This window comes from Osmerus eperlanus, chromosome 7 (genome assembly GCF_963692335.1).
Source record: "Osmerus eperlanus chromosome 7, fOsmEpe2.1, whole genome shotgun sequence".
In the NCBI taxonomy this organism is placed as follows: domain Eukaryota; kingdom Metazoa; phylum Chordata; class Actinopteri; order Osmeriformes; family Osmeridae; genus Osmerus; species Osmerus eperlanus.
Window position 1 is genome coordinate 16,911,408 of NC_085024.1, and position 13,454 is coordinate 16,924,861.

Below are 13,454 nucleotides of genomic sequence, written 5' to 3' on the forward strand. Positions count from 1 at the left end.
TCAGGACATTTCAGTGATTTGCTGTTATCATTTTAAGATGCGACAAGAGAGAATGAAAGCTGGTCTGTGTGGTGTCAACATTCAATTTCAGCAGTGTAGGCTTTTGTGAAACTGTTCTAGATTGATTTACTGATGCCAAAATCAATGTAATCAAGTGGTGTTGTGACGTTTTTGATGAAATCTTTAATACTCTATAACTAACACTTAAAGCAACTTCTGAACAAACAATCTAATATTTCAAGCTATCTTGTAATATATATCTTCACCTTTCCAGTACATTAAATAATTATTTCCGGATGGTAGTTGAAAGGAGGAAGAGAGATTTTTGTTTGGATGCATTCCTTACTGTTAAGTATAACTGCGCATGTGCTGTTCGAGTTGACACTTACCTGTCATGTTAGTTTCCACTTTGTCTAGCTCCCCCACAACCATCACCTCTTAAAGCTGGTTTTGTAGAGTTTGTCCTCTAATACATTATGGCAATTTCAGAATTTGAACATTTTGTTAACACATTGTCTTCTGTATATGTTATCACATCTAAAGTGTACCCTCAGTACAAATAATAAGCCCATTGACACTGATCACACAACTTGAAGTCAGTGTATACAGTAGACATACTCTTTAATACATGTTGAAAAACGATCCCTTGTGTAAAATTCTCAACTTTATAACTGGTAGCTTTATAATAAAAATAAAGTTCATATCTAAATACAATGTTTCTTTAAGTTCTAAACAAGAAAATGTAAGACTAAAAAAATTATATTAAAAATATTCCATTATTCTTGCATTAGCACAAATTATCTGATGGACATTCTTTGACGGTTCATTGATTCTTTAGCAAAAAGGGGCTTGGAGAACAAGTTTGGCAGAATTATTCTGAGGAAGAACAGTTCCTGGTCAGAATCCGGTTTGAATTGCAGGAACATCGGCATGGCTTGTGTATCAACTGACTTACTGTACTGTATCATACTACACTTCTGAAAGGAACTCTTGATTGCACCATTACTGTGCATTGTAGGCACCAACACTGCCTCACCTTTGACAGACTTGCAGAATCTCCATAATTGGGATATTTAATATTCCACATACTCTAGTCTGAAACAAAGCACTGTATAGTGTGTGCCCAGACAGTGTAAGGTTTGGAAACGGATTATACAACTAACCAGGAAATACGATTCTGTCTTTCTGTTTGCATATGGTGTGCCAAGTTGGTGTGTCAATACCACTCAATGTTAGTCAAATTAAAATGTCAGTTTGCTTTTTCAAGGAAAACACTAAGATCACAGCATAAGGCTAATTTATAATTAATCTTGATCACTGACATTATTATTACATAGACATTACATTTACAATGACAAGAACATTTCAATAGAATGAATGAATGCCTTAACAGTGCAATGTTGGGTTGGGAGTAAGACATTTAAAGTTACAGAAAAGCCCCAGGGTGTGATCGAGGATCCTTCAGATTCCTGTATCTGTAGGTTAGACATAACCCCAAGACCTGAAATGAGATTTAAAAACAAAAACATGCTGCTTAAGTGTTAAGTCTCACTGCAATGTGGCAATGTCTGATTCGTGTTACAGTATTTACTAACCTCTGTAAAACTGAAAAAAAGTCCTATCCCACCCACAAAGTGTAAAACTTCTTGAGCATGTTGCTGGATAATGTCACCACAGGCAAGATTGCAAGATTGGTTGCGGACACAATCCTGTAGAGTAAGGAAGTAAAAGACAATGATGGTTTCAGAAATGCCTTGTTTAAGATCGACTGTGCATTATGGTTAAGTTGTTATGGATTGTAGAAGTGTCTCACAGCAGCACATGTGTCATTAACAGGGACGTGGGAGAAGCCACAGCAGTCCAGGTTCTTCTCTACATCTCTCTGAGTGGACACAGAATTGTTCCACCCCACCTCCAGTAGGTGGTACTGCAAAGGGAGGAAATGGGGTATTTAAGAAAAGCAACATCCAGCAGGAAAGTCATGTAAATGGAAGACATAAGCATCACCTACAATACAAAATTGTGATTTGGGTGCAAAGCTCAAACAAAAGCTAACGTTGACTTCATGTGATTCCGCTTGAGAAGTGAGACAATTTACAGTGATGCCGAGTATGTCGCAATGTACACAATCACTGACTGTCTAAATAGTAAATTATGAATATTAAACCACATACCTGCTGGTCTTTATTAAGAGCTAGGCATGCCCCAGACACAGAGAACTGTACGATGAACACCATGAACAAAATGATCATGTACTGTGTAGTCAAGGTTGTTTACATAGGACCGACATCCTGAATCACAACGTTTACACAGTTTATAATCATAATTAAGATGCGTGTTGTGAATAAATGTAAGACCAACATACATTATCCATGAACATTATCAGAATATAATATTTCAAGTGTAATTGTACATTTTATGTAACAGTACAGACCTCCTCAATGTAATACCATCTGGTGACAAAGGATACAAAGAAGAGCAGGACCTGATGGTGCTTTAGGGCTCCGCAGAGTCCTACAAAGGCGACCAGCAACAGGAAGGTACTTACGCCAATTACCCCTGCCACCACCTGAATACTAGACACTAGGCCAAACCATTTGCCCCATGCTGCCACTCCAATCAGTAGCAGACTCACCAACTAAGGGGAACCAAAACGGTGAGCATAGTCAACATGTAAATAGTAATAAATGCATAACGTTGAATTGTATTTTAAAATAAAAAAACAGCAAGTCAGACATTCAGGTCTGCGCAATTTACTGTAGTGTAGGATGAACTCTAAACATCTGATTCGCCAGACTTTCCAGACGAATCAGATTTTTCATGCCTTTCTGTCTGAGGTGCCAAACAATGCTATTCTTCCCGATATTGAAACAATCCTTTAGCTAAAAATGATTAGTCTACTTACAACATACAGTATATTGAGACCGCAGAGGGAATTCTTGATGCAGACAAAACCACCACACCCCATTGTCTTCACTGCTACAAACAAAATGCCTTACACGTCAGATCAATTGTCTTCAAATTAATGTTCTCAACAAACACAGCTGCAAGCAGCAACAGGTGTGTAGGTCTACTTCAATAATGAAATGGTTCGCCCTCCGATTGGCTGATCCGAATATATAAATATTTATTTAGCGTAGGCCTATGCCTCATGATCCATACAATGCCATCCTCTCGTGGCCATATACTTAACTGTTCTAAAGGCGTTTAACTTTCATCACACATTTTCAGAGGAGTTTGCGACTTGAAGTCCAGAATGGTAAAACACTATTTCATAGTGAGTGACAAATTGACAAATAACTCCGTGGACCTGTCAATAAATATGGAAAGACTAGGGGCGCTTGACTGACGGAGATATTTCATCACGTGGCCATGTTTACGAATATTTTATTTGCAAGACTAGACGTGAACGAATGTACAGTACACTCTTTTTGTTAAATGTATAAACGAATATCGATTGAAATTAAATACATTGTTTTCTATTCAAATGTCCACCCCTCTTTCACTTTACAAATGGTATAGTCCTCAACTAAGCGTAAACGATGGTTTAGCTGTAGCTTTTAGGCAGCAGTATGGTAATCAAACGTGTCGTTTTGTGATTTAGTCGACAGTCGTTCTTATTTGTCTTCAGTCACTTATTAAAAGCGTATTACGAAAATGTCAGCTCCAAAGAAGGGAGATCTGTCTTCTACCGAGAAGGAATTATTCCAAGTTATTGCTGCAGGTGAGTATCTACTGATCCTGCAGTGCTAGATTTCACATCACATCCAGCTAGTAGCGTTAGCCTTGCTAGCTAGCTATAGATAGCTATTTTGCACATGTATAATTGGGTTTGTTGACTTAAGTATCCACCCAAAGTATAGGATCTACCGGAACAATCTAAATGGTCTATTTGCGTATAATGAATGATAATTACTAGCTATAAAGATGGACAAATTGCCACAATAGATTTAATATGTAGCTAGCTAGCGTAGAAGGTAGCTCTAGCTAATCCATGGTTATTGAACATGAAGTCAAACTAGCATGTATGCCATTCATGTATTTTCTTTATAGGAAATGTTCAAGAAGCCTCGAGATTATTGGGGTCCAAGGATGTACGAGTCAATTGTTTGGATGAGGTAGTAACAATATAATTTCTTATTTTCGATTAGTTATACGAGTCGATATTTTGACATTAAGTAGTCTATAGTTGGGAGATATTGAGTTTAGGCTAATCCTGGAAATAATGTAGGTATTAGGTTAGATATTATCTTAGGCATCCTAATAAAGTTCTTGCGCCTATTCTGTTTTAGATTTTTCAGACTCAATAAGTAAGCCATTTAGATTTTTTGTACTTAAACCTCGAGTGACTGGTCTTTAGTGTGGAGGCTGTCACGTCTTATCCTCTTGTATTTCATCTATTAGAATCTGTTGAGTGACATGCATTTATAGCGTCTGACATCGAATATTGTAAAGGGATTATAGAATTTGATTATAACTTTAGGAATATGATCTATTATGCTTCAGTGTCCTTGAACTCCTGAATACTAGTAGTCTGTGTATCTTTTTCTGCTATAGTATGGGATGACCCTCCTCATGCATGCTGCTTACAAAGGCAAAGCAGACATGTGCAAGCTGCTACTTCAACATGGTGCTGACGTGAATTGCAATGAACATGAGCATGGCTACACAGCACTGATGTTTGCTGGACTGTCAGGTATTTGAGGATAATTATCTGGTCAAGCAACCCGAATTGGCCCACATTTTCAAGCATGTGAATGTATCGTTTTCTTCCTCCATTATTACTCAGGAAAGACTGACATCATATGGATGATGTTGGATGCTGGAGCGGAGACAGATGTGGTCAACTCTGTCGGGAGGACAGCTGCTCAGATGGCAGCATTTGTCGGTATGTGTGTAGCTTGCATGCTCCGCCTATATGACCACGTATGCACCTTGTGTTCTGGCACAGGTAATGAACTGGCATGAAGATCACAGGGTCCGTCGCCGTTTTTTCACTGGCAGGCTGGGTCGGATAAGGCAGAACACCTTTCGTTCATAGAGAACTGGTTTTCTTTGTATAAAAGGTTCTCCCTGACTACCACAAATTCTCTGGCAGAACCTGGTTGTGGTCAGTTTGGTGTGTCATAGCCTGAATGCTATGATCCATTTAGAAAACTGACCAAGAATCTGGATATTAAATGAAATGGGACAAGCTATTGAAAAAAAGAGGATGCTGATGATGTACACACATCAGGACGTCAATCATAAGAGTACGTCTCTGCTAAAACAGTTAAGTAATCAATGTTTTAATTAAGAGTTGTTTTGTTTGTTCCTTTCCCAGGGCAGCATGACTGTGTGACAGTGATTAACAACTTCTTCTCCCGGGCGAGGCTGGACTACTACACCAAAGTCCAGGGTTTGGAAAAAGAACCTAAACTTCCTCACAAACTGGCAGGACCCCTCCACAAGATTATCATGAGTACCAACCTCAGCCCTGTTAAGGTAACCATATCTAACTCCACATGATAATGATTTAGAAAATATAGCCCTCAAGTGCAATATGATACTGTTTAGTGCTGGCTATTTAATTGATCAGGTTAACACCCACTAGGTGTTTAAATAGCATCACATGACCCACCCTGATTACTGGTCCTCCCTCCCTTCTAGATGGTAATGTTGGTGAAGGAAAACCCGCTGCTCCAAGAAGTGGAGGCTCTTGAGAAGTGTCGGCGGGTGATGGAACTCATCTGTGAGAAGTGTGTCAAGCAGCAGGACATGAATGAGGTTCTAGCCATGAAGATGCACTTTGTGAGCTGCGTGCTCAGCAAGTGCGCCTCCTTCCTCAAGGACCGTGACGACAAGCTAGAGGGACTAATGAAAAGGTATGTTGTTGGTTGTTGTACGTCGGTATGTTTCTACATTAACTGAACACGATTGTATACGTGAACCATTTTGTTTTCTATTCCTAGCTTATTAAAAGGTCGGGAGAGTGATGGCTTCCCAGTGTTCCAAGAAAAGTTTGTTCGAGAATGTATCCGCAAGTTCCCCTACTGTGATGCCACTCTGCTGCAGCAGCTGGTCCGAAGTATTGCTCCAGTGGAGATAGTGAGTGGAGCTTCCTTTTCTAAAACACTCAAACTGAATGGAAAGCAACAAAGCAGGAGTTAAGCTCCCTCTTCAATCAAACAAATCTACACCAGCCTTTCTCAACCCTGGTCCTCAGGGACCCCCTGCTCTGCAGATGTAAGAAGTTTCCTTCTTCCAACACACCTGATTCAAATGAATGGGTCGATATCAGGCTTCTGCTGACCTTGATAACGACCCATTCATTTGAATCAGGCGTACGGGAGCAGGGAAACATCTAAAACATGCAGGGCAGGGGGTCCTAGAGGATCAAAGTTGAGAGGCTGATACATACCTTTTTAAGTTATTTTTAGGATTTCTCTTTGGAGAGAAAAAAAAGTTTTTACATTTAACCATTCTCATTTATAACCTCTGTCCCTCTCCCCCACAGGGCAATGACCCAACAGCTATATCAGTCCTGACCCAAGCCATCACAGGACAGGTTGGATTCATGGATGCAGAATTCTGCACTACCTGTGGAGAGAAAGGTGCTGAGAAGAGATGCTCCATCTGCAAAATGGTAGTTACCATCACTATGCAATAATTATATTTTAGAGGATATTTGAGGTCCAGTTTCTTTAAACCGGCATGCTTTTGGTGATTTAATAGGTGATATACTGTGATCAAGCCTGTCAGAAAATGCACTGGTTCACCCATAAGAAGGTTTGTAAGAAGCTCCAGGAGCAAAGAGAGAAGCATGAGGAAGAGTCAGCCAAGCGAATTGAGCAACGCAGCAAAGGTATTGAAAATGGAAATCTTTGGTTCACTTAAGAAATATATTGTACATGTAGTACCGCGCAAAAGTCTTTGGCACAATTATTATGAACTTAAAGTTTTGAAAAGTTCAGCAAAAATGCGTTAATTGTGAAATGAAACAAAATACACTAGACAATATTCATGTAAAAACTCTTGGGTGCTTAAGACTTCTGCACAGTGCTGTATAATACCTGTTTTTACATGTGACATGACAACATTATGCTTGCCTTCAGCTTGCCCATTTATACTATCTACTTAATCAGCGTTGGAACTTCAGAACTTTGTTACCATTGGTGCGTACTATCATCAATATTAAATCATGCTGTTGCATTTTTTCCAGAGGACAGTGAAGCTGTGGAAGATGCTACAGGATCCATGCAGGAACTTTCAGTGGAGCCTGATAATGAAGAGTCCTCCTCAGACCCCCAGCTCTGAGGCCACCACAGCCAGCTCCGAACCAGAGGATGTCACCTACAGAAACACAATGCCTATACCCAGATATCCCATACTCCAGTTAATGCCATGTTGATCTCAGAGGGAGGACCTATTTAGCACACCTGAAGAAGCAGTTCAAGCAAAGTTAAAAACCTCTGGTCTCATCAAACAGTGATGAATCCCTTATTTAACCAATATTTGACATTGTCACCAAAGCAACGCAACATTATTGGCACAAGAAGACGGGTTGTGGAGTTTCTACTTTTTTATTGAATACTGTTTGATGTGAAATATCTATTTAGAATATGATTGTGTAAGCTAAATGGATTTTAGTAGCCACAAAATGGAAAGCGTTTTAAGCAAGGAGTGGAAAAACATAGTGTATTTAATTTATATGTTGTGTACAAAGTACAATTATGCCTTAAGATGCTTTAGCTGGTATGTTATGAATACCTATTCTGCATACCAATACATCCAGATTAGAGCTCATATTTCTGTAGTAAAGTAGCATAAAGTATAATGTTTTGACCAAGACATCCTCGTAATACATTTGCAAGCCCTCCTACTCACACGGCTTTGTTACAGATGTGTTTAATGACTTAAATAAACAATAACCTCATAACCCTGTATTGTTTAGTGTTCTTTTGGTTTTAGTGTGCTATATTTTTTCACAGAAGTGTATATTTGCCAATGTGGTAATCTTGATCATACACATATTTAACAACCAAAAAATCATGAAGATAAAAAAATCAACTGATTAATTTAATCACTTAAATGACCAGAATATAATATAATGCGCATTCAGAATGTCTAATACATTCCTAATTACTGGATTGAAGTTGCATAATATAGATTATAAATAATATGAAACGGGTACAGATATGGATCATCTGAATGTTATTTTGAGGATGTTGGGAATATGTGGCTGGATATATTCTCCTAGTTGGCTCTGCTGGGCAGTAGGGAAGGACCTCCAGTCCACAGATGAGAATTGCATGACAGACCTCTGCATGGCTCTTCGCACACTGGGGTCTGCGATGTCATCAAATGGGCATTTCAGCCTGAGTGAAATATCAGTACACTGCAATTTTACAAATGTCACATGAGTTTGTTAATTTTAGTTTGTTAATTTATTAAATCACATTCTTCGGGGAAACAATGTTAGCCTGCATGGTGTATAGTCTCTCACCTGTTGATATGTCTTGTCAAAACATCCAATCCTGAAAATGAAAGTCCAATTATGAAAATTGTGATATAATTTACTAATGTTTGAACAAAGAAAAAGACAGCAAACTGAGTAAAACCTTTGAGTTGAAAGCCATTAACATGACTTCCTGTCTCTTTTGCAGCTGGAGTGTGTATGCGTCTGCCAAAGGCCAAAGACTGGAGGACACGATATTGCTCTGTGTTGAACAACTGAAACGATGTATTTCTCTCTTCTTGCTTAACAACTGTCAGGAAAGCAAAGTTAATACATTGAAATGCAAAATGGCTGTGGTATATTAGTAAGACTTGTTGCATGTAAAATATATGCCAAAGTACCAAACATGACTACTTTATTGTGCTGCACATGTACTTGGGGGAGGGGTGCATACTTTTAAAATAGATATTTTTTAGTTCCATTTTGAATACTGAATATTTTGTCATTATGGGGTACCATGTGTTGATGGGTGAGAAATAATTCCAGATATCTTAATTCAGGTAAGAGGTGCAGACTTGTGCTCTGTATTAACTGCATTACATTGTAATAAGTGACCAGTATAACTTTTTATAGAAAATTGATAGATATTTGTTAGCATAGGCTACCTCTTCGATCAAGTATTTGCACAGATGGCAAGTGATGGAGGACATATTGACGATATTCAGGCTCTTGTGCAAAAGGATTCAGGAAAAAAGCTGCAAAACAACTTTAATGTTATTATTACATTTTTACAAGAACTGTACAATCTATGCATTTATATTTATTTTTGCCTGAATTAAAAATAGTGACATTACAAAATATAATTCTAATGTATATTCACTTGGGCCATTGATTTAAATTAGTCTGTACTGTAAGTCTTCATATGTACGATTTCCAATTATAGCAAGTCTTGGCTACTTACTAACAGTATGAAGATGATGTATGTTTCTCAGCTCTGCCACTGTCTCATCTAGCCTTTTCATCTGGTTGATGTGTAAAAGGAGAACTCTTAGACAGGCTAGATGACTCATGGTCCCTGTTTAAGTGACAGATGGTAAATAAATACTAAAATATGAGCAGGCTATTTGCACAAAGTACATTTGTACCCCACCCTCCACAATGATTACCTGAAATGGATGTTATGTTATTATTTTGTAGGTACAGTTCTGTCAAGCAACAGTTGAGACCCTTGTAGCTTATATCCTTGATCTGAAAGGATAGAATATATCGTTGATCTACATTCCTTTTGTCATATGTGACTTTTATTAAGAAAGCTATAATGATCAATTACAGTGTAGACAGGGTGCAGCAGGTAGCCTACTACCTTGTTGTTGTTCAGCCATAAACATGTCAAAGTTTGAAATCTTGATACGTCAGGGATATATGTGAGCCCTCTGTTAAGCAGAAAATTTGCTTTTACACTTATATTCTTATAATATAATAAATGTTCTAACAAAATTGCATTTCAAAAGTCTACATTAAGTGAGCTACAGCATCAGATTTAGAGGCTTTTATAAATCGCGCTACCTTTTGGCGAGATAAAGTTCACATACTTTTCGATCTCTCTTGATTCCATACTTATGGAGGGCTTTCTCGATAACCTGTAAGAGAAATTAAAGTTACTGCTATCACAGTATTCAAATTATATTCAAATTTCCTATGAATTTGATCGAAAAACGCACTTCCTCACACATATCCATCGTCACCTGATTGCCAGATCCGCTTGCGCGCTTGTTGCCAGGATAACACCTGTAGCTATGCTTTTTTGTTTCACAACAGACACAAATCTGTAGCGTGTAATTCTTTAGTTGAATCAAGTTTTTTTCTTTTTTCTCTGGAAAGGATAGAGAGTAATATCTAATGAATGGCCGTGTCCAGAAGACCGACATTTTGTCCAGATAGCCATACTGTACAGCTCTGGAAAAGTTAAGACCACTGCACCTTTTTCTTTTTTCTCCTCACCATTTTTGATTGAGGAACAGAAGGGTTCAACTTGAAGTGGTCTCTTATAAGGTAGGCTACTCTTAATTTTACACGAAATGTATTAATCAGATGTGAGTGACAGTGCATTTGATGCGTTTGGGACATGATTTGTTATTCGTAAAATAATACAAACAAATCCATGAGACTACTGGCGGTGCATGGTTTGTCACTAGATGGCGTGCAGTAACAGTGCAGTCCGGCAGTATAAAACTGGATTTTGGCGCGTCCATTACTTTTTCATCAAGACGAAGTAAAGGGGTTTATACATTTCAAGTGAAATCATTGACATATATTTTAGTTTATCTTTAGGATAATAAAGGTATTGGTTAATATAATTTGTCCAGGGTAGAGACCAATGGGCATAAGTTCACAAACTCTCATAACATCAATGAATAGGCCTATCCTTTGGAAGTCTTTTGGGATATATTTAAAAATCCTTTACAACTACAATCTTTCTGGGTTTCAAAGATAGACATTGATCCTATCACCTCAACCTTGCCATAATGTGTAGCCTATGTGGGTGAAGAACAGGTCAGAATATTAGAGAATGTGCAATTTGTTTGCAGGACCAACCACTTTAAAACGGAATAAACAGAATACATCTCGAGTAAAAATGGCATAATGAATTCAATGTTGTCACTAGTTAGACATCAATCCTTTTGATAATAAAATAACAATCTCATTTAGGGAACGGAGGCAGGTCCCTCCAGATGTTGACGTTGGCTAGTGCGCAGTTCTAGCCTCCTGAGCAAACTATGGGCGTGGTTGCCCATTCAGTTACGCCCATGCTTAACCAACAGACGCCAAAGTCATGCACCTGAGCGGCTGCCAAAACAAGAAGGCTTGACTATATAAACCAGTCATGGTAAGGTGACATAGTGTCTTAGCAGAAGACATTTGATAATTATTAGTTTACCCGCCACAGATCAGCTTGTTCCAGATATTCCTAGCAAACATGTATTTGAATTCGTGCGAACCGTGCCGTCTCATATTTATATATTGTGTTCTCCTAAGGTGTTGCCAAGCGTTGAAAAACGATGCTGAGAACATATATTCACTCATGGCCATCCCGGTTATGAATACTTCGAGCAATGTGTCTTTGAACCGCGCACGTATTGAAGGGAAAGGCGCGACAAATGGTGTGCTTCAAATAAGTGGTGAGTGAATACCTTTGTTAATACCCTTTATATTATCGACTGTGCATAATTCTGATTTGTTATAAGCTGTTATTCATTATAGAATAGGCAAACTGGCTGTGGATAAGCAATGGAGAAACAATTTACTGCCCAAACTGAATAAGACGAATAATAATAATAATAATTTGTGTTAGCATTTGAAAGTTTACTTTAAAACAAGGGAACATCAAAGCTACCAGTTAAATAATTAGGACCATTCAGATTTCCTGGGATTTCCCATGCATGCAGGGTGGTGGAGACCTGGCAGTATTTTTGCACAGTTCCTTGGGAGTGAATGGAGGTGTATTCTTATACACAGGAAGTGTATAATGATAGTGATAATGCAGTTTGGAGTTTTCCCAACATAATTGATAAAGCTTCTCTGTTTATTCACCAGACTGTCATAAAGAAGGGCGTGCATTGTCACTGAGTTGTATATCATTGTTTAAATGGGTACAAGCTGTTACAGTGTAAGTAGTTGCAGTCTATACTAACAGTCGATCTGTTGCACAGGCCCACTATCAAGCCAGGTCCATCGACAGCATAGCCTTTACATGTTAGGAAAATGCACCACTTCCTTTACAAGCAATTAAAAGGCAGGCTTGTATGTTTACAAAAAACTCCTGGGGAAACATAAGTAATCAATGTGGTCGAGTTATTCTCGTTCTGCATTTAACGAAAGAAATGACAACAAATAAATCTACTGTCATAAATATGGAATCTCTTTATCACTTATATTTCTCTCGCAGAGCAAAACCAAGTGGGATGCAGAGAACTAAGGTCTACCAAGTATATCTCTGATGGTCAATGCACCAGCATCAACCCCATCAAGGAGCTGGTGTGTGCAGGCGAATGCCTTCCAACTCAGATCCTGCCCAACTGGATTGGTGGTGGCTACCGTAAGAAATTCTGGAGCAGAAGGAACAGTCAGCAATGGCGCTGTGTCAACGACAAAACACGTACGCAACGCATCCTACTCCAATGCCAGGACAGTAGCACACGAACTTACAAAATCACTGTGGTCACTTCGTGCAAGTGCATGAGGTACTCCAGACAGCACAACGAGTCAGGCCACAAGGAACTTGCTACTTTGTCTGAATCTCAGCAGCTCCATAAGCAGAAGTCTAAGACCAAGAAGAGGCTGGGTAAGAGAAAGATGAATAATAACTGGCATGAGGTGGAACCTTAAGATAGGGGACGTGGAATATGTCAGTGACTTTGGTCATAAATCATCTTGTAATTTGCTTGTTAGGGCCTTTGAATAAGCAGAAGTGGAAGGTGGACTGCCAATCCTGAGAAACAGAGAATTATTTAACCCTTAAGCCTATAATTATAGATTTAGACATACTGTAACAGCACACTTTTACAGCCAATTGTTTACATCAAATGACACCATTAAAAGTAATATTCCACTAAGATGCCGTTAACTTTACTCCATAAAGAGTGTAAATATGCATGTGTACGTATTTGTCCCTTGTGTGTAAACATTTTTATATATGCTACAGCTACAAGATATACATGTGATTTTTTTGTTTAAGATCACTTGATCATCTGTATCCTTAACTTACTCTTTAGCTTTTTTCTAACAGCCAAATTTCTTATTAAAAAAATAATATTTCAACTGATATTCATGTCTTCTTTTAAAATGTTTGAACATCAGAATGCCAAGTGTTCAAAGCTGTCATCGAGGAAAAGGGAGGCTACTTTGAAGAATTAAATAACTCAAACAACTTAATAACTTACTAAAGGTTTATGAAGTGTTGATGACGGGATTCCATCTGATCGGAGGGTTCTATGGGCATGGATTTTTGTTAAAAAAA

At 38.4% G+C, this 13,454-nt stretch overlaps 4 protein-coding genes across 6 annotated transcripts; 2 read left to right on the forward strand and 2 right to left on the reverse strand.

The window, feature by feature from the left end:
* Window positions 1-604: 604 nt before the first annotated feature.
* tspan13a (tetraspanin 13a) lies at window positions 605-3,275 on the reverse strand. The gene is made up of 6 exons (XM_062465320.1): window positions 2,906-3,275; window positions 2,471-2,638; window positions 2,175-2,255; window positions 1,814-1,927; window positions 1,596-1,709; window positions 605-1,501 (listed from the first exon to the last, which is right to left on the reverse strand). The coding sequence occupies exons 1-6, from the start codon at window positions 2,966-2,968 to the stop codon at window positions 1,427-1,429; spliced, it is 615 nt and encodes a 204-aa protein (XP_062321304.1). The 5' UTR covers window positions 2,969-3,275; the 3' UTR covers window positions 605-1,426.
* Window positions 3,259-7,918, forward strand: ankmy2a (ankyrin repeat and MYND domain containing 2a). 2 transcript variants are annotated; one of them, XM_062465319.1, is made up of 11 exons: window positions 3,259-3,277; window positions 3,632-3,724; window positions 4,054-4,118; window positions 4,558-4,696; window positions 4,790-4,888; window positions 5,324-5,484; window positions 5,650-5,864; window positions 5,952-6,087; window positions 6,497-6,625; window positions 6,715-6,844; window positions 7,202-7,918. In XM_062465319.1, exons 2-11 carry the CDS (start codon window positions 3,658-3,660, stop codon window positions 7,294-7,296), a joined length of 1,236 nt encoding a protein of 411 aa, XP_062321303.1. In that variant the 5' UTR covers window positions 3,259-3,277; window positions 3,632-3,657; the 3' UTR covers window positions 7,297-7,918. The 2 variants fall into 2 exon arrangements, with proteins under 2 accessions (XP_062321303.1, XP_062321302.1); XM_062465318.1 differs by lacking the exon at window positions 3,259-3,277 and having other exon boundaries at window positions 3,371-3,724.
* Window positions 7,919-8,072: 154 nt separating this feature from the next.
* Window positions 8,073-10,176, reverse strand: LOC134023959 (leucine-rich repeat-containing protein 72). Its single transcript, XM_062466311.1, has 9 exons — window positions 10,159-10,176; window positions 10,004-10,077; window positions 9,801-9,870; window positions 9,604-9,685; window positions 9,399-9,512; window positions 9,103-9,192; window positions 8,601-8,747; window positions 8,486-8,516; window positions 8,073-8,357 (listed from the first exon to the last, which is right to left on the reverse strand). Exons 1-9 carry the CDS (start codon window positions 10,174-10,176, stop codon window positions 8,183-8,185), a joined length of 801 nt encoding a protein of 266 aa, XP_062322295.1. The 3' UTR covers window positions 8,073-8,182.
* A 996-nt stretch (window positions 10,177-11,172) lies between these two features.
* sostdc1a (sclerostin domain containing 1a) lies at window positions 11,173-13,259 on the forward strand. 2 transcript variants are annotated; one of them, XM_062466313.1, is made up of 3 exons: window positions 11,173-11,324; window positions 11,474-11,616; window positions 12,384-13,259. In XM_062466313.1, the coding sequence occupies exons 2-3, from the start codon at window positions 11,520-11,522 to the stop codon at window positions 12,821-12,823; spliced, it is 537 nt and encodes a 178-aa protein (XP_062322297.1). In that variant the 5' UTR covers window positions 11,173-11,324; window positions 11,474-11,519; the 3' UTR covers window positions 12,824-13,259. The 2 variants fall into 2 exon arrangements, with proteins under 2 accessions (XP_062322297.1, XP_062322296.1); XM_062466312.1 differs by lacking the exon at window positions 11,173-11,324 and having other exon boundaries at window positions 11,347-11,616.
* The last annotated feature ends 195 nt before the right edge of the window (window positions 13,260-13,454 follow it).